The sequence below is a fragment of the Populus euphratica genome, unplaced genomic scaffold (assembly GCF_000495115.2).
Source record: "Populus euphratica unplaced genomic scaffold, PopEup_1.0 scaffold86.1, whole genome shotgun sequence".
Lineage (NCBI taxonomy): Eukaryota > Viridiplantae > Streptophyta > Magnoliopsida > Malpighiales > Salicaceae > Populus > Populus euphratica.
Window position 1 is genome coordinate 570,955 of NW_011499880.1, and position 23,175 is coordinate 594,129.

The following is a 23,175-nucleotide window of genomic DNA, read 5'->3' on the forward strand; positions in this document are numbered from 1 at the left end:
AAACATATTAAATTATTTTTTATTTAATTTTAATTTTAACTATATTTTTAATTAAATATATATAAATATTAAACAAGCCTTAACTTAATTAGATATGATTTTTGTAAAAAAAAATTTCAAATTAAAATTATGAAAGCTACCATATGAAAAACACAGGCAACCGTTGACCATCCATCAACTCATACTGGTGGATTAGCTGAGAGAAGAGAGCTAGCAGTCGCAAGTGAAGGAGAGATGGATCATTGACGTGAATCAAATCAAAATCAATTCTGTGGAAGTCCACTGTGTCTTGAAAGAACCAAACCCATTTAAGTCTCCACTTAGGAGTCAGGGCCATTACTGCAAGTGGCGTCCCCACACCCCCATCCCCCCCGCCACTTCCATACCTCGCTGCCCATAACTAAGTGTAGTGGAAGTATTTGTGAAACTGACCAAAATATTCATGCCATTTTCATTAAAAAGGAGAAGTAGAAGAAGCTGTTATATCATGGGAAATCCAAAACACAAAATCTCATTGGTTACTTCGAACTTGAAAGTGACGTTGCTGCTATCTTATCCTGTCTGCCCAAACATACCCCCCCCCCCCCCAAAGTATATCTACACGCGTCAAATAATATCTCTTCCAAACACACTCTTTACACTGAGAGAGAATTTGCTTTGCAAGTGGGAATGGCTTTTCAGGCCGCTTCTTTGGTTTCCTCTGCTTTTGTTTTCCCCAAAGAGGTTAGATGCTAGTATTGCTTTCTTGCTTGATGCATTAAAGGAAGATTTTAGTGTTGATTAAGGCAATTGTTTTGTCCATGCAGGGAAAATCTAATGCATCTTTCAAGGATTCAAGTTTGTTCGGAGTTTCACTTTCATGTCAAAGCTGACTTTAGCTCTTGTGCATTGAAGCGCAAGGCAGCTACCGTGTCAGTTCATTATTGCTTTCTTTTTTATTTACAGTAGCAAACAGAAGGGATTTTCCTAATGAATTCATTTGTTTAATATTATTCACTGCAGAGGGAATTCAACCAAGGCGTTGGGGCTGTAAGAGCCCAAACAATGGTCGCTGCTACTCCAGCAGTCGACAGTGCTTCTTCAGAAGGCAAGAAAACCCTTAGGCAGGGAACTTGCATTGTCACCGGTGCTTCCTCTGGACTGGGTCTAGCAACATCCAAGGCTCTAGCTGAGACTGGAAAATGGCACGTAATTATGGCCTGCAGGAACTGCGAAAAAGCCTGCATTCACTGCTGAAGGATTTGAAATTAGTGTTGGAACTAACCATCTGGGTCATTTCCTCCTTTCAAGATTGTTGCTTGAGGACATGAAGAAATCTGATTACCCATCAAAACGTCTCATTATTGTTGGCTCAATTACAGGTATATACAGTATAATATATTTAAGGTTTACTTTGTTTTGAATATGTTTCGATTGGTTTTGCTAAACGTGGTGTTGTTTCTGTGAAATATTTTAGGGAATACATATACATTGGCTTGCAATGTACCTCCTAAGGCCAATCTCGGTGACTTGAGGGGACTTTCAGGGGGCTTGAATGGACTAAACAGATCAGCCATGATTGATGGTGGCGTGTTTGATGGTGCCAAAGCCTACAAGGACAGCAAGGTCTGCAACATGCTACCTATGCAAGAGTTCCACAGGCGTTTGCATGAGGAAACCGGCATTGCATTTGCTTCCCTTTACCCTGGTTGCATTGCCACAACAGGCTTGTTCAGGGAGCACATTCCCTTGTTCAGGCTTCTATTCCCACCATTCCAAAAGTACATTACTAAGGGCTTCGTCTCCGAGCACGAAGCTGGAAAAAGACTTGCTCAGGTAACCAAAACAATGAAAACTGTAGAGATAAAAATGCTCAGCTATGATTTTGTACAACGCGCAATAACATTATCTGTTCTTTTTGTAAAGGTTGTGAGTGATCCAAGTTTGACGAAATCAGGAGCATACTGGAGCTGGAACAAACACTCAGCTTCATTTCAGAACCAGTTGTCTCAGGAAGCTAGTGATGCAGAGAATGCTCGTAAAGTATGGGAGATTAGAGAGAAACTTGTTGGGTTGGCCTAAATGAGAAGGGCTTGAGAGAATTTCTTATCGACTAATCTTTTCCATGGGAGAGGATAATGTTAATGCAAAAAAGTCTTTTTTGTGAGTTTGGAGTTTGGATTCGGATTCGGATGATTTGCTTTTGTAAACAATTTTCCCTTTTTAGATGTAGATGACTTTGTAGCAATCGCCAATAAAATCACTAAACCACATCGCAAAGTCCATATTTCTCTGATTAATGTGGCAGTCTCCACGCTTTCAAATCAGATAATTTTCTGCCAATTTAACAGCTAAATGGAACGTTTTGTAATAACAATGTGGTGTTTGTGTTGTTTTGCTCTTATGACACCAAATTCATGCAGTGACCCAAGTTAGACAAAGTATTTTGACGAGATAATTACAGGTGTTTCATCCATTATAAGGAACCTTAACGTTTGACTAAAAGGATCACAGCGGCTTGAAAAATATTGTAGTTTCTCATCATTTTCACTTTTCCAGACCAGTGTTGGAAGAGTTTCATTACAAGGTCTATCATTGTTAGCAAAACTCTTTCTTTTTATCAAAAAAAAAAGAGAAAAAGAAAAAGAAAAAAGGTTAGGAAACCTTTAGCAGTATTCCCTAACGTGCATTCTCTACTTGAGAAGAAAGGAATTCAAAAATTTAAAGAGTCATATATTCAAGAAGTTAAATACTTTCAAACAAGTAAGACAAGAGGTTATGGTCTTGGATTGAAGAACAAAAAGGTGGATGCAGCCATCTGGAAAGTGTCAGCGATGACTTGTTCAATCTCATTTTTTGAACTTTTAGCACAAGATTCTTCCACTTTGGAAGAATAGTTCTTGCTTTATGAGACTGGCTCTTTCTTCATTTCTTAACATGGATGAGATTGGAAATATCATCAAACATCGCAATAGTTTATTTATTCATCTATATGAAAAATTAGCATTAGTTATTCGACTGTTAATGGTTGACTATTAATTTTACGCAAACTGACCTGAATATTCATGTTAATAAAAAAAAAAACCTTGAGCATTTACAGTGATAAGCCAGGCCAGGATCAAATTCAAGATTGGGCTAATGTGAGCATTTACACAAACCAAATCCTTGGGGAAAGGTGAAAAGAAGAAGAAGCATGGGATTGACTAAGAAGAAGCTTTTGCAGTCATGGCCGGCATGGAGACTATGCAGCTCAAAACGTAAGGAGCATTTTATCAAATTGATGTGAAAGTCGGCCTTCTTAAATGGCCATATTCATTAGGAGATTAAGCTTGTAAAGACTTACGATCAAGTAATAAATATCTTTACAAAACCTCTAAGTTCTTGAAATAGAACCTTTGTTGCAGCAGTATCAGGTGTCAGGCATGTTATTGGTACTTGAAGCCATATGCCAGACACGCTGAAGGGTTAAGTTATAAAACTTGAGTACATGTAATATTAAAAAGAAATTAGTCTAATTTTTTTAAAATCAAATTATATTTTAATTGATTATTTAAATTATTTTTAAACTTATTAAGTCAAAGTAATTTTTTATAATTTTATTTGAAATTTGAGTTAGATAAAAAATAAATTAAGAGATTTTAAGATTAATATTAAAGTTTAATGATAATGCTAAATAATTTATTATTTAATATTAAATAATTTCTTAAGCATGGTTTTTTTTTTTCTTCATTGAGCAATATCATTGTCTTATCTAAATAAATTTTACACTAGTTTTCCATTGAAGATTATGATCTAATGGGGAAAGGGATTTGTTTCTTTTTTATGTAGCCGGGTTTAATTTTTTCTATACATATTTTTATTTTTATGATATTTTAATTGTTTGTTAGGTTTATAAAATATTCGGTGATCTGGAAGATTAATCATCACACACTAAGTTGATTCAAACATCCCAAATTATTAAAAAAAAATATTTTATATTAATTTTAATTCGTGAACTTAGTAACAAGTTATAAAACCCAAGTCATTGAATTTGGACGTGTAAATAAAGAAAATTAAAAGTGATTCATTTTAAATCCATTTTTTATTTATTCTCGAATACTACCATGTTCTTTAAAAATGTAAGAAGTCTTTTTTCCAAGTTACCACGTGATAAGTGGACTTTTCAATTCATGCATCTTAAGCTCACAAACTGGGATTATAGATTTTTTTTTAAATCAATTAATACCGATTAATTAAAAGATGAAAGAATTTATTTATTCTAGAGAATTTCAAGGTATTCCATTTGTTTAACACAAATAAATTCTTACATTATTTTATGAGTTTAAAAACTAACAATTTACATTTTATTTTATTTTAGTTATTAGAATATTTTTAAATCAATTTTTATGACTCAATTCTTGTTTGATTATTTTTAAAATAATCACCTATCCATTGAAACAATCATTTTTTAAAGCAAGTATTTTAAATATATATTAATATAAAATCTGATCTAAATTAAATTTCACATTAGATGAGAGTTGATAATTTAATTTTTTTAAATAAATAAAATACTATTATTTTATTTTTACTTCTTTAAATCTTAAAATATTTTAACTTTTATAAATTTTACTTCTTTAAATCTTAAAATATTTTAACTTTTATATTTTATAATAAAGTCATTTTAAAACCTGTTTATTTTTTAGTTTTAAAAGTATTTTTTAAAAAATTAAATTTTTTTATTTTTTTTGTTTTAAATTATTATTTTTTAATATTTTTAAATTATTTTAATATACTAATATCAAAAATAATTTTTTAAAAATAAAAAATATTTTTAAAAACAATCATACCCAACCCGGTATACTTTATAACTTTATAGCTATTCCTAATTTCCTATCATTGTAAATGCTAGGATACATATCATATGTGATTACTCGGCTTTGAGCCCATCATTTATTGGGCTTGAATCATTAATCAAAAGTCCATTGGGCCCTAAGCACTTTCGAAACCTTTTCCCCGTTTACTTTTCTAGGTTTTTATCAGGGTTTTGCTCATCTCTTACAAAAGCTTGTTCCCTCATTCTGCAGCTCTCCTCCTCCTCTTCAGGTACTAACCTTTCTCCTGCTTAATTCTATAAACAACTCAGCTATAGTTTTCATGATTTTGAAGCTAAACGTTTCACGGATTTCAGGTGTCATCTGTACGTAAACAAACACAGCCATGGGAAAGAAGAGAAAGCATAGTGAGACACAGGTCATTGAACCTGCAAAGAAAGATGAAAGTGAAACAGAGAGACCTAAAAGGACACTCTTGGGTTGGAAAGATAAACCTGAAGAGAAAGAGACTGAATCCCTAACTCATCAGGGTGGTTTTAGAAATAAAGAGAAAGTCTTAGTTACTTGTTCGAGGCGTATTAATTTCAGGTTCCGTAAAGATTTAATCTTTTTTTTTTAATATTTGATTTCTGGGTTTTGTTGGGTTTTTTGGGGTTGTTGGATTTTGTTGGTGCTTGAAAGAATTGTTGTTGTTGCAGGTATAGGCACTTGATGTTGAATCTGGTGTCACTTGTGCCACATTGTAAGAAGGATAGTAAGGTTGAGTCTACAAGTAGTAAAGGCGCAACATTGAATGAGCTTGTTGAGTTGAAGAATTGTTCTTCTTCTTTGTTCTTTGAGGTGAACTTTAGCTTCCTTAAACAAACTATTTGACATGGTTAATTCAATATTATTTGTGCAGGTGATAAAAGGCTTGATGCGTATGATAACTCATCAAATGAATTAGTGCTGTTGATAATTGTTCCTGATGTTTGCGTGGTTTAGTAATTTGAAGGAAAATAACTTAGTAACTTTGAGAGGAGACTTGGTGATTATATAAATATTGAGATTAGGAAAAAGAGAACGGTTGGTGATTTCTGTTCTCCTTTCTCTCTATATTTCAGTGCCGGAAACATAAAGATTTGTACCTGTGGATGGTCAAGTGCCCCAGTGGTCCGTCTGTGAAATTCTTAGTCAATGCTGGTATGTTAATTTTTTTTTTAATTCTAGCACTCTGATTTTTTTGACAATCATATTCTGTAATAGGCATGAACTTGTTGTGTTCAAGTGCTCCTGTTTGCAGTATCATAATTTTTGCACATGCATTTAATGGGTGTTGGGAGGGGAAAGTTAGCAAAATCTTTATAGAGATTCACCTTTTTGGCTATGGTTTTGAATATTTGTGTGGAGTTGGAAATCTCCAAAAAAATTTCTATTTTTAAGCAGTTGTTATGGTATAGAATATTCCTTTTGACTTCTTGTGGCATTTTGGTTTGGGAGCATTTGAAAATTTGCTTTTCATTGATATCCTGTGGCACAGGAGAGCCACTGGAGAACCATTTTCCTGATTTTCCTTAATCCTATTCCGTGTACTCTACCATGGAGGATATCTTGTACTCCTTTTTGTAATTTTCTTCTTGTATTAAGAGTAAGTAGCCTAACCAATGCAACTTGTCTTGTTCATTTTAGTGCACACAATGGAAGAATTGAAGCTTACAGGAAATCATCTGAAAGGGTCAAGACCCCTCTTGACTTTCTCAGCTAATTTTGATAAAGATGCCCACTGGAAACTCCTGAAGGAGATGATCATTCAGGTATTTTGTTTTTGTTTCCCATCTTAGAAGCAACATTTATCTGCATTCTATCTTATAATGCATGGCTGAAACAACTGGAATCTCCATTCTTTAAAGACAAAATCGTGAAATACTTGTCCAAAATCTCTTATAATAGCAAAGTCTTCTAGGAAATATTGTAGATAAAATGATTGATATTCTTGGTACCTACAATGTATGGCTTTGTAGCAAAAGTATGCTGATAGAGACTACCATTTTGTACGTCTTGTTTCTGGTGCTGTGATAGCAGAGACATCCATGAAGCAAATTTTTCAGCTCACTAAATTTTTCATTGTTTGCTTTATAAGATCAGTTGAGGGCCTGCTAACCTGCTCATTTCATGAATCCCTACCTAGTGATTGCTTGGATGCTCAAATTTTACTTTCCTCATGGTTATATTTAATTTCTGATTCTTACATATGCTAGACCAAAAGTTGATGATGTACTCAGCCATATGTGAACTTCGGAAGTCTTTTCATATGATACTAAATGGCTTCTTTTCCTTTTTTCTTTTTGTCAGATATTTGGAACCCCAAAGGATCACAGGAAATCTAAGCCTTTTTATGACCATGTCTTTGTTTTCTCCATTGTTGATGACCATATATGGTTTCGGAATTACCAGGTAAATTATACATTTTTTTTTGAAGTCTTCTTCTATTGGAGCAATTTCTGCCTTCAAAAACTCTATTTTTTCTGTTGCCCAATACTTGTTACACTGTACATTAATTTATGTTAACATTTTACTGACTTTATGCTCCCAACTTAGAAATGACAACAATTAACGAGTTAACATCCTACAAGTTATTCTAGCTACAATTTAACAAATGAAGTGGTAGATTGAGGCATATTAGAGCAGACGACTTGCTTGCTTGTATTTGGTATTTTGGAATCTAGTAGACATGCTACATTATCCTTTGGTATCTCTAATTAGAAACCTGCATATGTTAAAAAGTTAATTCCTTTCCCGTTTCCCCCTTTCCAAAAATCTCCAAGGCAGGGATTCCTTCTTAAGTTCATGAAAGCTGATTGACTGTCTGTAGCCTTTCCAGATAGCTTTTTCATGTCCTGGCTTAATGTTTTTTAAACTAGATGATCATTTTATCAGATTGAATCCAATTGGAACTGCAAGTACTGCTATCAACCAAATAGTCTATTCATTGGACTGCTTGCAGTTCCATTGAAGCTGTTTGTTCCTCTGTTTTATTCCTTTCTGTTTTCATATACATTCTTAAATTGCTGTGCTGCTCTACTGCATGGCTTTTGCTTTAGCCCGTGCTAAAGAAAGAACAGGGATATACCACTTGGATGTTAGAGACTGGTTTAGCCATCCAATCCTCCTATAGATGGTTGTATCAGAGATGTTATCCTTTTGGTGCTCTTTCAGATGCAGTAACCAAAATTACTCAAGTATCCTTTCCGTTTAAAGGTGTTGGCTGTCATAGTAAAATCTGTACTGATGAACACACAATGCTGTCTTCCAGTAGTCTGTGGGATAATTGTCTCGGAGCTATCAACATCCTTATTCACCAATTAGAGCCACATTGTTGACAGTTACCAAAACTCGGTCCCAAACTTTTGATTTAATGTGAACACTCAGAACTCTTATTTGCATGATGTTCATAGTCCCTTTTAGTATTTCAAGATCAGCGTGATGTGAAAACAATTTTAGACCTCTAAAGTGGTTGCTGAAAATGGGCAGATGCACTGCTATGTAAAAATCCTGAATTTTTATGTATAATTCTTGTTGTTCCAATTACATGAAAGTGTCATAGCAGTGTTATTTTTGGAACGCTTTCTAATTATTATTTTTTATTTTTTTGTATTTATTTCACGTGAAGTTTTTTCCATGTTTTATTAATCTTTGAAACTAACTCCTAGCATCTCGTCCTCTTCTTCTTCAATATAGATATCTGTTCCTCATAATGTAACAGATAAAATGGCTCGAGGAGGCCTGGATAAGATGACCCTTGTTGAGGTTTGCACTGACATACTTTAGAATTTGTACACGGAGAAAAACCTGTAGTCGTTATTAATTTTGAAAGACTGGTTTGGTGCAGGTTGGTCCAAGATTTTGCCTGAACCCTATCAAGATTTTTGGTGGCAGCTTTGGAGGCCCAACATTGTATGAAAATCCGTTTTTTATATCACCTAACCAGGTCAGCGAATTATCTACATGTTTAGTTTGGGTTTTGGCATCACAAATATGATTAGCTTCTCTTAGTTAGTCAAGAGTTCCTCCTTTAATGATCTATAGCAAGTATTCACCTTTTCTAGGGTTTTCCATTGTGACAATTGTTTCTTGTTTAAAATAACCATCACGTTTTGCTAGTTTCATGGTTGAGGGTTTTCCCCCTACTTGCTTTATTACTCTATGGCAAGTTCAGGGAATGTTATAGTATGCTGTTTATTCATGTAGTGGCATTTTTGTTCAGAGGTTATTTGGTCTTTTATTGCCACCTGCTGTGATTATATACAATACGATTTTTTTCTTGTTCTAATATTTTGGCATGAATGCCTCAATATGCGGCTTCTTTTCATTCTTGCAGATTCGAGCACTGGAGAAAAAGAAGAAGGCTGGGAAGTTTGCCAAGAAGGTCAAAGCCAAGACGAGGAGGAAGATGCACGAGCTGTCAAATCCATTGGAGCCTGATGAATTTGCAGACATGTGGAAGGAATGATGCTCTTCTCGTACCTACGCTGTTGGTGATATTATATCACCTTGTATTCTTCAAGAAAAATTTCTCATTTTGGTGCTCATTGGCATGATTTTTGTCCCCGCTCTGGATCAGCTTATGCATTTTAACCAGGTTGGTATTTATGGCGGACGATTTTTTCCCATATCACAGAGCTTCGACTTGAAAATTCTTTACACAATCATGCGGCAAGTCTTTTACCTTGACTTCTGCTGCGCTTTTCACTTTTCACCCTGCAACTATGAAGTCGAAACCAGCAATCAAGAAATGTTTTTGACAATTTTAGCTTTCGTTGTTTAGTAGAGAAATGGATCAGTATTTGTTGAACAGAATGGCTAATGCCTTTACGTTCAAGTGTGCAAATTCAGATTGATTCTCCAATTTCATGACTTGGCGATAGGGGTTTTACCGAAGAGGTTTGGCTTGGGGGTTTAAATGCTTCGTGAAAATGAAATAAATAAATAGAAACGCTCTGCGCACCGATTGAACACGTATCACTCTTTCTTATTGATTTTTGTACCGAGCGAGAAGAAACCAGACCACAAAAAAAAAAAAAAAGCAAGAAAAGCAAAGAAAACAGACGACGGGAAGAAAATAGATCAGTTCAGAAGACGTTAGCCCTAGCTTGTAGTTCTGATCTGGCTATAAATTGAACACAGCAAATCCTTGTTCAGCTGTGTGATTCCCATTCGGTCCAATTGGCCTCGCTTCCCCTGCGGGGTAAACTATTAATTCTTGTGAAGACATCAACCTTGAAATTTGCGCCACACAGGAATCCTTCGCTGTCGGTCCTAGGCATGGCTCTAACTTTGTTCATCGGATGCTCAAAGCTCATCAAACCTCCTTCACTATGGAACATAAATCCTGCACATCATCATCATCATCATTTTGATGAGTAGATCAACCTTAAGAGAAAAGTTACAACGCAAATCCAGATTGTGCAGACTGCTAGTGATGCCAGTTCAACAAAAACATTGATGTGATTTGTGAACTATGTATGATAAGTCATTACTAAGACAATACAAGGTACCTGTTGGGAAGGGAGCAAATGATTTGGCACAGCCAGCTTTTATGATTTCCAAATCATCAGAAATCACCACAGAGCCATCTGCTGCAATACCCCAGTACAGCTTAACTCCGCCATCGGAGCCCTGTGACCATACAACATACTTAGAATCACGACCAAGAAAACCAAACGTGCTTTGAATGTGATTGAACATATATAGCCCATAAGATTCTATTAACCAATAGACAAATGAGTCAAAATGATGCATTAAGCATACCAGTGCAGCGAAAACGGTTCCTGCCTTGCTATCGTAGATAACAAAAGCAAAGCTCCCATCAAGATCCTTGACAACTTGATCAGCTGGATATGGACCCCTGTCACGAAGGGTCTTGTAAGCTTCTATCACAAACATGGCCTCATTAGTCCCCTTTGTTAATCCGTACTGCTTATTGAGTGTGCATAAGTTGTTCAGGCTTCCAGAGAAAAGGCAGTATATACCATCAACACCACAAAACAACCTGCACATATATGATCAACATGACAGTAATTTAACAATCTGTGAATGAATCAAACCACAAAATGTTAACAACGGAAAGGAATCTCAATCAATAAGTAGGTCTTACCTTTGTTGTGGAGAGAAAGGGTTGTCTTGGGAAACATAAGCAAGCACTGCAGCTTCACCAAAGTTTATGGAGAAAGTCTTCTGAGGGTGGTGAGAAAGAAACTCACTTAGAGTTTCCTCAGGAAGCTTAGGCTTCCTAGTACTTCTTTGAGATGCTGGACTCTTAAGCTCCTCAGGTGGGTTAGCAAAAGCTTTGTGAAATATTGCCAACATTTTCTGATCTCTATCTACTCAAATTTCCAAGATTACACTCGCACCAAAACGGATAATATTGCCTAGAATTTATGCCTTCTGAGTTTTTTTGAAAGAGTTGATGCTATATGACCACACAAGGAGAGGTAACATTAAGTTCTTTTGTAGTATTTATAGGATCCGTTTGAGGCACAAGGTTCTTTTTGGTAAGGTGGACAGAGGCAATATTATCCATATTTGTGGGGGCATAGAGCTTGGGTCGGGGATAAGGATCTTCGTACTTCAATGTATTCTTATCCACTTCGAGTTCTGGTTTTTTTTTTTTTTTAATCTATTCAGAATTTTCCACTAGATGTAGTTGTTCTGTCCCTGTCATCACTGCTCTTATTTGTCAATCTTATAGTGGGTATTTGTTCTTATTCTTCATCAGAGGCTGCTTAAGTCAAGTCAAAACTTAGCTTTAAGCAAATCAACGTTGGGAATCTATTTTTCAATTTTGTTTTTCTTTAAAGAGGAAAATGAATTAATTTTGCTGGAAAAAAAAAAACAGAGTGTTTTGTGATTCGTTTGTGAGTTAGCATCATGGAACACAGATAAATAAATTAAGTAATTAAACCCTATTGGATTTGAATTTATCTGACATCCATCACTGATACTGTGTAGCAAAACGTAATAAATTCTGTGTCCAAGGAGATAGCCATGGCATCTCCCAACAGCCATCTGTAAAATCATTTTGCTTAGAGAGATTCCTAGTCAAAACATTACTTCGAAGCTTTTGATACTGTAAATCAACCAAACATTTCTTCTTAACATCTTCATCAAATCAAGTTGCTTTGAGTGGAATTTGTTAAAACAATTAAGATAAAATTTAAAAAAATTTAAAATTCTGAATAATATATATATAGGTTAAACTAAGTACAATTCTATCATTAATAAATAAAGCTATATAAATATTATTTAACATCTCCCATCAAACTCACAATGCGATAGCTACAAGCATTAAGAGTTTGTTAACTAGAAAACAAAAACGAGAGATAGAATGCATCTTGGTAAAATTTTTTTGCAATTTGCAAGAAAAAAAGGTCAAGCAATGGTGTCGTGCTTGAGATGATGATGAGTAAGATGATAATCGATCTCAATGTACTTAGTTCGCTCATGAAAAACCGAGTTGTGAGCAATCTGAATAGAACTTTGGTTGTTACAATACATAGAAATAGGATGAGAAAAGAAAACTTCTATATCAGCAAATAACCGACATATCCAAACCATCTCTTTGGTAGCAGATATCATGACACAATATTCTGCTTCGGTAGATGATTGAGAAATAATAGATTGTTTCTTGCTCTTTCAAGAAATAAGAGAATCACTTGAAAAGATACAGAACCTGGTAACAAACTTGTGATATATGAGATTACTACCATGATTAGCATCAGAGTATGCACGCAACTCCAAAGAAGAGGTGGATGTAAGTAAAAGACTCTAAAAAATTGTATCCCGAAGATATCACAAAATACGAAGAATAGCTGCCTAGTGAACAGTAGTAGAAGAAGCAACAAACTTACTAACAACATGAACAACATATGCAATATTTGGACGAGTAATGATGAGATATATCAAGTTTTCAATAATAGTGCGGTATAAAGTAGAATCTATCAAAGGTAAACCATTAGAAGAAGAGTACCTTGCGTTAACCTCAATAGGAGTATTTATAGTCTTATTATCAATAAGTTTAGCCAGCTCAAAAATATCTGTAACATATTTTGACTGAGAAAGAAGATAATCTTTAAGTAATTATGCTACCTTAATACTCAGGAAATATCGAAGATAACTCAAATCATTCATTTCAAATTGTCCAGTCAACTCTATCTTCAAAACTGAAATACCATCAGTGTCATCACCAGTAATAATCATGTCATCAACATATAAAAACATATTGATAGGACCTCCATCAGTGCACTTAATAAAAAGAGCAGAATCATAACTGCTAGAAATAAAGTCAAAAGACGAGTTCACAATAGAGAATTTCTCAAACCAAGCACGGGGTGTTTGCTTGAGACCATATAATGTTTTTTTAAGTTTACAAACATATCTAGAGTCATGTAAAATATTAGGAGGGGATGTCATATAAGCTTCTTCTTGAAGATCTCCATTTAAGAAGGCATTTTTAACATCAAGCTGAGAAATATGCCACTTATAAATCAAAGCTACGATAATAAGAGTATAAATAGCAGTTATTTTTACAACCAGGGAAAATATCTCCTCATAATGCATATCATACTATTGAGAGTATCCTTTTGCAATCAGCCTAGCTTTGTATCGCTTAATAAACCTATTAGAATTAGTCTTGATCTTATACACCCAACAACAACCAACAACACTCTTACCAGGAGGTAGAGGAACCAGATCCCAAGTATCTGTCTTATGCAAAACAGAAAGTTCCTTATCCATAACTTGCTACCAAAACGGATCAATAATTACCTCTTTATAGGAAGAGGGCTCAAAGAGACAATGAATAAAAGCTGAAAAGATAGTAAATGATGAAGAATAAAAAAAATAAGCAAAATCTGGTAGTTTTGTAAACTTACGAATATGGATAAACTGACATGGAGGTCGATCCATAATCTTAGATGAAGCTTGAGGAGTTGTAGATGATAACGGAGCTTTAGGGATGTCGGAGAGTGAAAAACTAGTACCTATAGAGTTATGAGTACAAATTGGTTGAATATAGAAAAAGGTATAATTACCAGAATCATTAGAAAAGGGTTTATATGAATAAGATTAGATTTAGTAAGGCTATGAATAGTGAATGAAATAATATGAGTACAAATTGGTTGAATATAGAAAGAGGTATAATTACCAGAATCATCAAAAAAGGGTTTATATGAAAAAGATTAGATTTAGTGAGGCTATAAATAGTGAATGAAATAAAAAAGAAAGGTATATGCTCAAGAAAGAAAACATGACGAGACACATAAAGTTTCTGAGTTATTGGATCAAAACAATGATAACTCCTTTTACCTTCCCTATAACCCAGAAAGACACAAATAGCAGATCAATAGAATAACTTACCGCATTCTACGTGAGGATGAAGAACAAAACAAGTACAACCAAAGACTCTAAATAAGAACTAATTAGGGATATACCTATATAACTTTTCAAATTGATATAGACCCAAACTATGAGAAAATGAAATTGTATTAATCAAACTTACAGCAATAAGGATAGCTTTATTCTAAAACTCACAAGGAATAAAAGCAGACAACAAGAGAGAACGAGCAGCTTCAACAATGTGCCTATGTTTTCTTTCAACAACACCATTTTACTTAGGAGTATCTGTACATGAAAATTGGTGGATGGTTACATCTAATACAAGCAATTGGAAAAATTTATTAGAGGTATATTCCTCACCGAAATCACACCTAAAGCATTTTATCACAGTAGAATGTTGAGTTTTGATAAGAGCTCAAAAAGCTGTGTATATATCAAAGAATTCAGAACAATGTTTCATTAAATAAACCCAACAATAACGAGTATGATCACAAATAAAAAAGATATAATATTGAGACCCTTCTTTTATGGCAACAAGAGAAGGTCTCCATATATTAGAATGAATCAAATTAAATAGTGAAAAAGAAACAGAAATACTTCGATTAAAAGGTAAAGCAAAAACTTTTGCTAGTTTATATCCATAACAATAAAAAATATCATAGTTTTAAAATTTTCTAAAGCTCCTGTAGATGCCAAAAATATCAAACGAGAAGACGAATTATGACCTAGACGTGAATGCCATAAGTAAGAATTAAAAGTGAAGGACCTAAATGAAAGGGAGACATATTAACAGTAGTGGTAGCAGCAGCGACAACAACAATTAGCACTTTTAACTCATCCAAAATATATAGTCCATTCTCCCTATGGTCTGTCCCAATAAGTTTATGAGACTGCAAATCCTGTACACAATAAAAAAACACTAGAAAATATTACTAAATAATCATTAGAATCACATATTTGATCAACAAACATAAGATTCAATTTGAGTTTCGGAATAAGATAAGCATTAGGAAGAGACAAGTGAGGTGTGACAACAGAACTAACACTTGCTAATGGCATAAAAGTGCCATCAGCAGTTATAACAAGAATAGAGGATAAATGGGACATAGAGGTAAAAGATGAGGAATCTAGAAACATATGATGGGAAACACCGGAATCCAAGACCTATTCAAAGTGTGACATACTTGAGGAACTATAAAGTAACTGACCTATAGAAGAAAAGACAGTCATTGCTTATGACTACAAGAAGAGAAACTTTTGAAATTGCTCAGCCAAAGTATTAGTATCGATAATAGAACTTGGGGAAGCTACTATTGTGGTGTTGTGGTGTGATGGTTTATAACCCTGAGATGATCTATGAGCATTAAATTGTGACTGACTATCAGGCTTCCAAGCTTGATTCTGTTGTCTCAACTTAAGACACTCAGCCTTTTAATGACCTTTATGCTTACAGAAACTGCACTCATAGAAGCCAACCCTTGTGTAAGGCTTGTTCTGATGATTAGAGAGTGGCTTAAAAGGTACTGCTAAGACAAAATGATTTGAAGCAGAAAGAATTCCCTTCTTAGAATAAGACTGAAGATGTATTTCTTTAGATAATAACTCACTAACAACATAGTCAATAAAAGACAATGAAGAACAATGCAGAATTGAACCTCTAAATCTTTCAAAATCACTGCGAAGTACTATTAAAAACTATATCAATCGTTGCTACTCTCTACGCTTAATATAAGCACCACATGCCTTCAATTCTGTCAATTTTATAAAAGCTAGTTGATCCCAAAGATCTGTCATAGCAGAATAAAACTCTTGAATAATCATATTCTTCTAATGAAGAGCTCTTATGTCATTCTTTAATTGATACTGTTTTGTAAAATTTGATTATGTGAATAACCTTTACAAGTGATCCCAAACCTCTTTTGTTGTCTTATACTTCACTAACTGCATCCCTATCAAATGCTCAACAGAATTGTTGATTCAAGTAATGATCTTTGCATTATTTACTTTCTATGTATCTATCAAAACAGCATCCCCCTTGTCAATATTCTTAGATATCATATAAGTTCCACTAACATATCCCTAAATCTTTTTACCTTAACGAAATTTCTCATTACATAACTCCAATATGAATAGTTCTTCACATCCAACCTCATACTCACAGACTAAAACGAATCATCACTTTCGGTAGTCATAATCAACAGCCATAGAGAACCAGAATGCAAAAACAGCGATAAATTCAACAGCCATAGAGAACCAGAATGCAAAAGCAGCGATAAATAAAATACCAAATTACAGAAACTGAACAGAGATTACAGAAACTAAACAAATATCTTTTTGATGAAATATCAAAATAATTGTAGAATGCAATATCAAATTGCATAAATTGAAAGAAAGATGAAATAATAAAATAATTGCAGAAACTGAATACAAATATTAAATTGTAGAGATTGAATAAAAGATAAAATACCAAATTTTACAGAAATAGAAGACAAAATCCCACTCTAACAAAAAGTTGAATCACTAAAATTTGTGTTTAGACCAAATTTTACAGAAACAGAAGACAAAACCCCACTCTAACAAAAAGTTGGATCACTAAAAGTTGTGGTTGGAATTAAATCTCATTTCATAAAATTAGCTCTGATAACATGTTAAAGTAATTAAAATCAAACATAAAAAACTAGAATTTTGAATGATATGTATATTATGAATATTTAATTTAAATTTAAATACAAATAAAGTATATATATCTAGATTAAATTAAAAATATTATTTTATTTTTTATAAATAAAATTACAGAAATAAATATATTTAAGAGAATTAAGGATAGAAGCTCTTAACCAATAGCGTGTCATGTTTCATAATCCTTGGATTTAACGGGGCAACTTGCTTGCGATATGCACCTCTGTTTACGTAGATTTCTTGAATTTACAGTCTTTCATTTGTTTTTAATCAATATTTAACAATCTTAAGTGGAAGCAGAAGTCAAAAAAAGGGGCTTCATCATTAACGTTAGGTAAGGCGTGGGAATGGCTTATCCAAAAAATGATCGCCGTGACAGAGATGGGTCCGCAGCAAAAATTTCCTGCGTGCGTTTTTAGTGTTTCTGTGGGTGATTTGGTTTTATTAAAAATCCAAGTCGTGATAAAACCGGATACTTCACCCATCATTCGCCGTCGGTAAGATATTTTTTTTCTAGAAACAAAATTATATATATAGAGATATTTTACGTGTTTTTGTAATTAAAATAATTCTAATTAAAATTTAAAAAATTTATGTATATATATAATCCAATAAATCAAGAATTATATTTGATAATAATTAAAAAAATTATAAATGAGAAATAAAAATAAATTAAAAATTGATAATAATTAAAAAAATTATAAATGAAAAATAAAAAATAAATTAAAAAATAAATATATATCAAAATATTTAATTTTACTAGAGGAGATATTTATTTGGTTGTGTTTGCTAATTCTTTTTAAATAAATTTTTTATTCACTCAAATAATAATAGAAATAAATACATATATTGAATTGATTGAATAAAATGACGGAAACAATTACTAAGCAAGGCTATAATAATAGAAATATTATTTGAAAATTAAAATTTTTTATTTTTAAAAATAAATTTCATCTTGATAAAAAATTAAAAAAATATAGATGAAACGAAAAATCCTTTTAAAAAGTTAAATGCATAATAAAAAAATAAATGTTATTTAAAAGATGCTCTCCAAATAAAATCAAAGAGAGAAGTGACACTAATATAAATATAAATAAAAAAGAATTTAAAAAAAAGAATTACTTTAAAAAAATATAAAAATATATTTTAAAAAAAAAAAAAACTAAAGCCTAAGTACTTGGCCTGCCAAACTAGGCTAGCTGATTTGATCCATTTTGTTATGGCCTACTGAGCAATTTTTTTCTTTATATTGAGGATACTTTAAAAAAATATAAAAATATATTTTTTTTTAAAAAAAAAACTAAAGCCTAAGTGCTTGGCCTGCCAAACTAGGCTAGCTGATTTGATCCATTTTGTTATGGTCTACACAACTGAGCAATTTTTTTCTTTACATTTATGGATGACATTTCATTCATTTCAAATTTATTTGTTTTTTAAATTAGCCAACTCGTCACTTATATTTTTAATGGCTGAAAAAATAGGTTAATGGTTATTTAGACCCAAAAACTGAATTTTCAACCAATTGTTTACCCAAAATATCTAGAAAATATCTTAGACAATTTGATAAACCTATTCATGATCTCAAAAACCCTAAAAAACCATCTTAAAACTTGAAGTCAATCCAAAATAAAAAAATCTTGTCAAGATTAGATATATTTTTCTTGGCGGTTTCAAAGTAAATGAACTCTTGATGTGAGCTCCCTTAATTAAAAGAAGCATTTTAATATTAATTTTAATTTTTTTGGTGTTTATAATCAATGAAAATAGATATTTTTCTTCTCTCTAACACTAGCTTTCAATAACTTTCTCTCATCTCTCTCATACCAGGGTCAAAAATAAAAAAAATAAGTTTGAGATCAAAATTGATTTTTTCCTTTAATTTTTGAAATTGAAAGGGACCAATATCAATAATTTGTAAAGTATAGGGACTACAATAAACATTGTGCTGAAATTTTTTAAAGCCACTCATTCCCTAAGTGTTTTTTAGTTTGGTCCCCTGACTTTCAATCCCACCCTCCCCCAATAAATTAACTTATAACTTAGCCCAATAAGTGCTAAATTTAAAAGAAAATGATATAAAAAAAGATAACATTATGAATAGTTCATCAACAATACCATGGAAAAGGGACACACGATGCCTCTTGCATATTGAACCCCTATGATATACCATGGAAAAGGGACACACGATGCCTTTTGCATATTGAACCCCTATGATAGTTAGTATTTTTCACATTAATAATATTTTTTTCATTTAGTTTTTTCTAATCTCTTATTTTTTATTTAATTATTCAACATTGTGTTTATTTGAGATTACACTAGGTAGAAGGCTTTGGCTGCCTTGAATAAAGGATCTTGCGGTGTAAAGAAAAAAAAATGTTGCTCAATTGATGCTCAATTTTCCAAATTTCAAAATGATTTTATTGATTTAAATTAATTAAAGTTACGAGGATTGAATTTAAACAATAAGAAAGTATTTAACTCTTTTTTCTTGCCAAATTCGGGGACTAAAATGCATGTGCAAGGAAAGATTTAACTCTTTTTTTTTAATCCCTCAATTTATTTATTTTTTAATTTAATACATTCAAATTTTATTTAATTTAGTATTTGACATGATAGTTTTTTGTTCACGTTGATACGAAGATCTTGCAATATCAAGGGAGATTTTTAGTGCTTGATTGATGCTCAAATGTGCAAAATAAAACAAATTTTAACTAATTTAAAACAATTAATTTTTAAAGACTAAAATTAAAAATATACAAATCTAGGGATTAAGATAAATGGGTAGGACAATTTGGTTGGTGCATGCATTGCACATGCTAGTGTTTAGGATGCTTTCTTCATTCTCAATCTTTAAACAACACGTGAGACATCAAGCGAGGGTCAAAAGCCATCTTTTGTGAAAGTGCTAGAAGTATCATGACGTCTTCTTGATTTGGGATAGCATATAATTACGGGAGTGGGATGTTTTGTAAGTAGCTGTTTCTTTTTTTGTTTTTTTTCTCTTTTCTCCTATCAGATTTTATACTAGCCATTCAAAATTTAAGAGTTGTTCTCTTATTTGTTAAGATTTCAACTTCAGTTTTTATTCTTTTTATTTTTAAGTTTTGTTCTTGGTCCTTTTATAAAATATTAGTTTGTTTTCAATTTCATCATTGAATTTAAATTTGTAATATGTTATTTTTGTAATTTTGATCCTTATTATTTTGATTGTTTTTTATTTTGTATAGGTTCCTTATGTTAAATTGATTTTCTTTTGAATTTCACCTTCAATAAAAAATTAATAGTTTTCCTCTATTTATTTTTTATTTCAATTTTGATTGCTATTCATTTTGTTACTATTTTCTAGATCCTTTTGTATAATTCATTTTTTTTAATTTTATCATTTAATATTTGATTGATTGAGATTTGTAGTTTTTATAAATAAGGTGCATCTGATCTAATAACTCGAGTCATATGTTTGAAAAGTTAACATAGATTCACGTTATTTTTTATTTTTTAAGTTATTTTTTTATTTTATTATTTAATATTATTTAAAAAAAAGCTTTGTGATTTTCTTCATTTTATTTTTTGTTAGGTTATCTTAATTTTATTATCTAAGTTACAGGTCTAATATGTTAATGCGAGTTGGATAGAATCTTTTTATGAGATCTCATTTTTTTTTAATTTTAATCTTTTTTTAGTTTCTTCCTTTAAAATTTTGTTCTCTTTAAAATTAATCTTCATCATTTTTTATGTTTTGACTTTTTATCAAATTATCCTATTAGTATAATCTAACTCGTAGGATTAGGTTGTCTTACCAATAGTTTTTAAACCTGACTCGGTGGTTGACTTAACCCAAGTCCTGGGTCATGGGTTTTGACCAGTTCAACACTATAATTTTTTTGTTTTAAAAAATAGTTAATGAGTTGTAATTGGTCGTTTTTGTTTAAAAAAATAACAAATAGTCAACAAGTTGCAATCGAGTTTTTAATCGGGTCTTCCTAGGCCAACCAAGTCACCAAGTCAACCCGAGTCTTTGACCACTTTTCCCTTCTCCTATTTGCTTTTAAACCTGGCTCAGTTTTAACTCTTGGTTAGTCGGGTCTTGGGTTAATTCATATCAAACTAAACTGTAAAACTATGGTCTTACCTAGCTTTGATTTATTTTTTATTACTTTTTTAAAAAAGTATTTGTATATAATCAAATAAATAAAAATAAATAAAATTGATTAGCTTCATAAAACATGAGATGATGTGGTTTTATTTGCATCTTTTTCTTAAAAATAACTTTTCTAGGTTTTTTTAAAAAACATTAACGTCTACACACACACATTAAAAATAGATTTTGATACTATCCGCAACGAGGAGCAGTAGGTAGTCTAAGGCCGTGTTTGCGCACCTCGTTAACAATTGCCTGAATCTTCAGATTTTTCAGCACTCGATCACCATAGCCTGATAGCCTATAATATTCAGAATTAATTTGTGGGAGGAAGAACACTCAGTGGATAGTGGAGGCCCAATATTGGCTTCATATTTATCGAAGAACATGGCCTGATCCCTAGAAAGCCCATTACATTAATATCACTGGCGTTGTTGGAGTAGGCCGCAGACTGGACTCCTATTTTAATGGTCCTTCATGGGTTCAGGAGTTTTTTTTTTTTTAATTTAAATTCTTTTTAGATTAGTTTTTTTTAATAGTATTATATATTGGTATTAAAAATAAATTTTAAAAAATAAAAAATTATTATTTTAATTTATTTTAAAAACAAATAAAAATTTATTATTTTAATTTATTTTAAAAATATATTTTGAAAAATAAATCTAATATCTCAAGTTATTATTTTAAAGGGGTTACTTTTCAAAATATTTTTTATTTGAAAGTAAATTAAAATAATATTTTTTTTATTTTTAAAAAATATTTTTAATATTAACATATCAAAATGATCTTAAAATATAAAAAAATTAATTTTAAAAGATAAAATAAAATTTTATTTTAAAAAAATTATTTTAAAACATAAAAATAAATTATCTTTTAATATTTTTTAATTAAAAATATATAATTATATATACCTTAACTAATTCTTTAAAACATTTTTTTGTAATTTGAGATATAAAATTTTATTTTAAAAAAATTATTTTAAAACATAAAAATAAATTATCTTTTAATATTTTTTAATTAAAAATATATAATTATATATACCTTAATTAATTCTTAAAAAAAAAAATTTAATTTGAGGTATTCAGATTAATTTAAGGTACTATAATTAATTCCTAAATCTACTAAACACCTTATAAATCTAATAAATAAATAAAATATCATAAAAATAATAAGCATCTAAATAAAGAATTAAATCCGGATACTGGAGGAAGGAATCAAATCTCTCCTATGAAGACTAGCCCACCTACAGTGCAAATATCTAAATTTTTAATAATCCACACCTCTCACTTGTCTCTTAGTCCTAATAGTGTCGGTGACCACATGTCCACGTTGCCCAACTTCTGTAAGGAAAACGACAATGATAAGCTGCTTCACATTTCATCACCCATCACTTGTCTTGTCGTTTTGAAGTGAATTATTGGAATCATATGCTTCAATTAATTTCTTGACTTTTTCAATATTGTGGACCCAAGCAACAAATTTTGTGTACTTATCTTGTCGTCACAGACGAAACGTACGGCTCTTGACAGCTAATACCACCCATGAACTACTCGAACTCCATGCTACTAATAGATCATGTGATTCCATCTTGACTTTCCAGATTTGATTATGATTGTGTGTGTTCTTGAGCGATGACTGGATTCCGTCTTCGCGCATGGCTTAATTTGGTTCTTTGCAGAGTAATGGTGGACTCTTAGACGAAAAAGAGAAGAAAAAGGGCAGAGCATGTTTAAAACAAATTATTTAGCCAAACTCAAGATTGAATATTTGGGCTAAAGCTCTTGGTTTCTTCGATTGGTAGCAGAATATTATTTTGGGTTTTCTCAGTTCTTAGTCTTGGAGCTGCTGCTGATACATAGCTTTCTGTCACTATAGATTCGGAAAGGAAACATATACGAAACTTGGAGCAACTTGGGAAGAAGAAATATGTGCTGCTTACAGTATTTCAGTGCACACACAATTCCCATCAAAGAGTTTTTCAGGTGGTAGATGATTAATATGTTTTGGCATGGCTGCTCCCATCTGTCACTAATTAAGAACTGATGGCTCAGATCTGGAAATGAGTTCGGATTCCCAATGAACTACTGAGGTGATAGGTTCCATATCAAAAGTAGAAAACAGCAAATTGGATAACATTTTCAAACTTAAAAAGCCCATCCAGTACACAGGAGAACATGTCTAGATGCGTTCAGATCT

At 32.0% G+C, this 23,175-nt stretch overlaps 2 protein-coding genes and 1 pseudogene across 2 annotated transcripts; 2 read left to right on the plus strand and 1 right to left on the minus strand.

The window, feature by feature from the left end:
- The first annotated feature begins 644 nt into the window (after window positions 1-644).
- Window positions 645-2,279, plus strand: LOC105129183 (protochlorophyllide reductase, chloroplastic-like; annotated as a pseudogene).
- A 2,697-nt stretch (window positions 2,280-4,976) lies between these two features.
- Window positions 4,977-9,835, plus strand: LOC105129185 (Ribosomal RNA processing Brix domain protein). Its single transcript, XM_011031141.1, has 9 exons — window positions 4,977-5,061; window positions 5,147-5,378; window positions 5,489-5,630; window positions 5,894-5,972; window positions 6,459-6,583; window positions 7,122-7,223; window positions 8,508-8,576; window positions 8,659-8,757; window positions 9,148-9,835. The coding sequence occupies exons 2-9, from the start codon at window positions 5,176-5,178 to the stop codon at window positions 9,277-9,279; spliced, it is 951 nt and encodes a 316-aa protein (XP_011029443.1). The 5' UTR covers window positions 4,977-5,061; window positions 5,147-5,175; the 3' UTR covers window positions 9,280-9,835.
- LOC105129184 (stem-specific protein TSJT1-like) lies at window positions 9,778-11,380 on the minus strand. Its single transcript, XM_011031140.1, has 4 exons — window positions 10,924-11,380; window positions 10,578-10,818; window positions 10,325-10,445; window positions 9,778-10,158 (listed from the first exon to the last, which is right to left on the minus strand). The coding sequence occupies exons 1-4, from the start codon at window positions 11,133-11,135 to the stop codon at window positions 9,965-9,967; spliced, it is 768 nt and encodes a 255-aa protein (XP_011029442.1). The 5' UTR covers window positions 11,136-11,380; the 3' UTR covers window positions 9,778-9,964.
- Between the last annotated feature and the right edge of the window lie 11,795 nt (window positions 11,381-23,175).

Coding starts and splice junctions, on each gene's coding strand:
- LOC105129185 (XM_011031141.1), top strand. CDS start 5,176: ATGGGAAAGAAGAGAAAGCATAGTGAGACACAGGTCATTGAACCTGCA. Junction 6,584..7,121: donor TGAAGGAGATGATCATTCAG/GTATTTTGTTTT, acceptor TCTTTTTGTCAG/ATATTTGGAACCCCAAAGGA. Junction 8,758..9,147: donor TTTTTATATCACCTAACCAG/GTCAGCGAATTA, acceptor TCATTCTTGCAG/ATTCGAGCACTGGAGAAAAA.
- LOC105129184 (XM_011031140.1), bottom strand. CDS start 11,135: ATGTTGGCAATATTTCACAAAGCTTTTGCTAACCCACCTGAGGAGCTT. Junction 10,819..10,923: donor CCTTTCTCTCCACAACAAAG/GTAAGACCTACT, acceptor ATATATGTGCAG/GTTGTTTTGTGGTGTTGATG. Junction 10,159..10,324: donor ATTTGCTCCCTTCCCAACAG/GTACCTTGTATT, acceptor GATGATGTGCAG/GATTTATGTTCCATAGTGAA.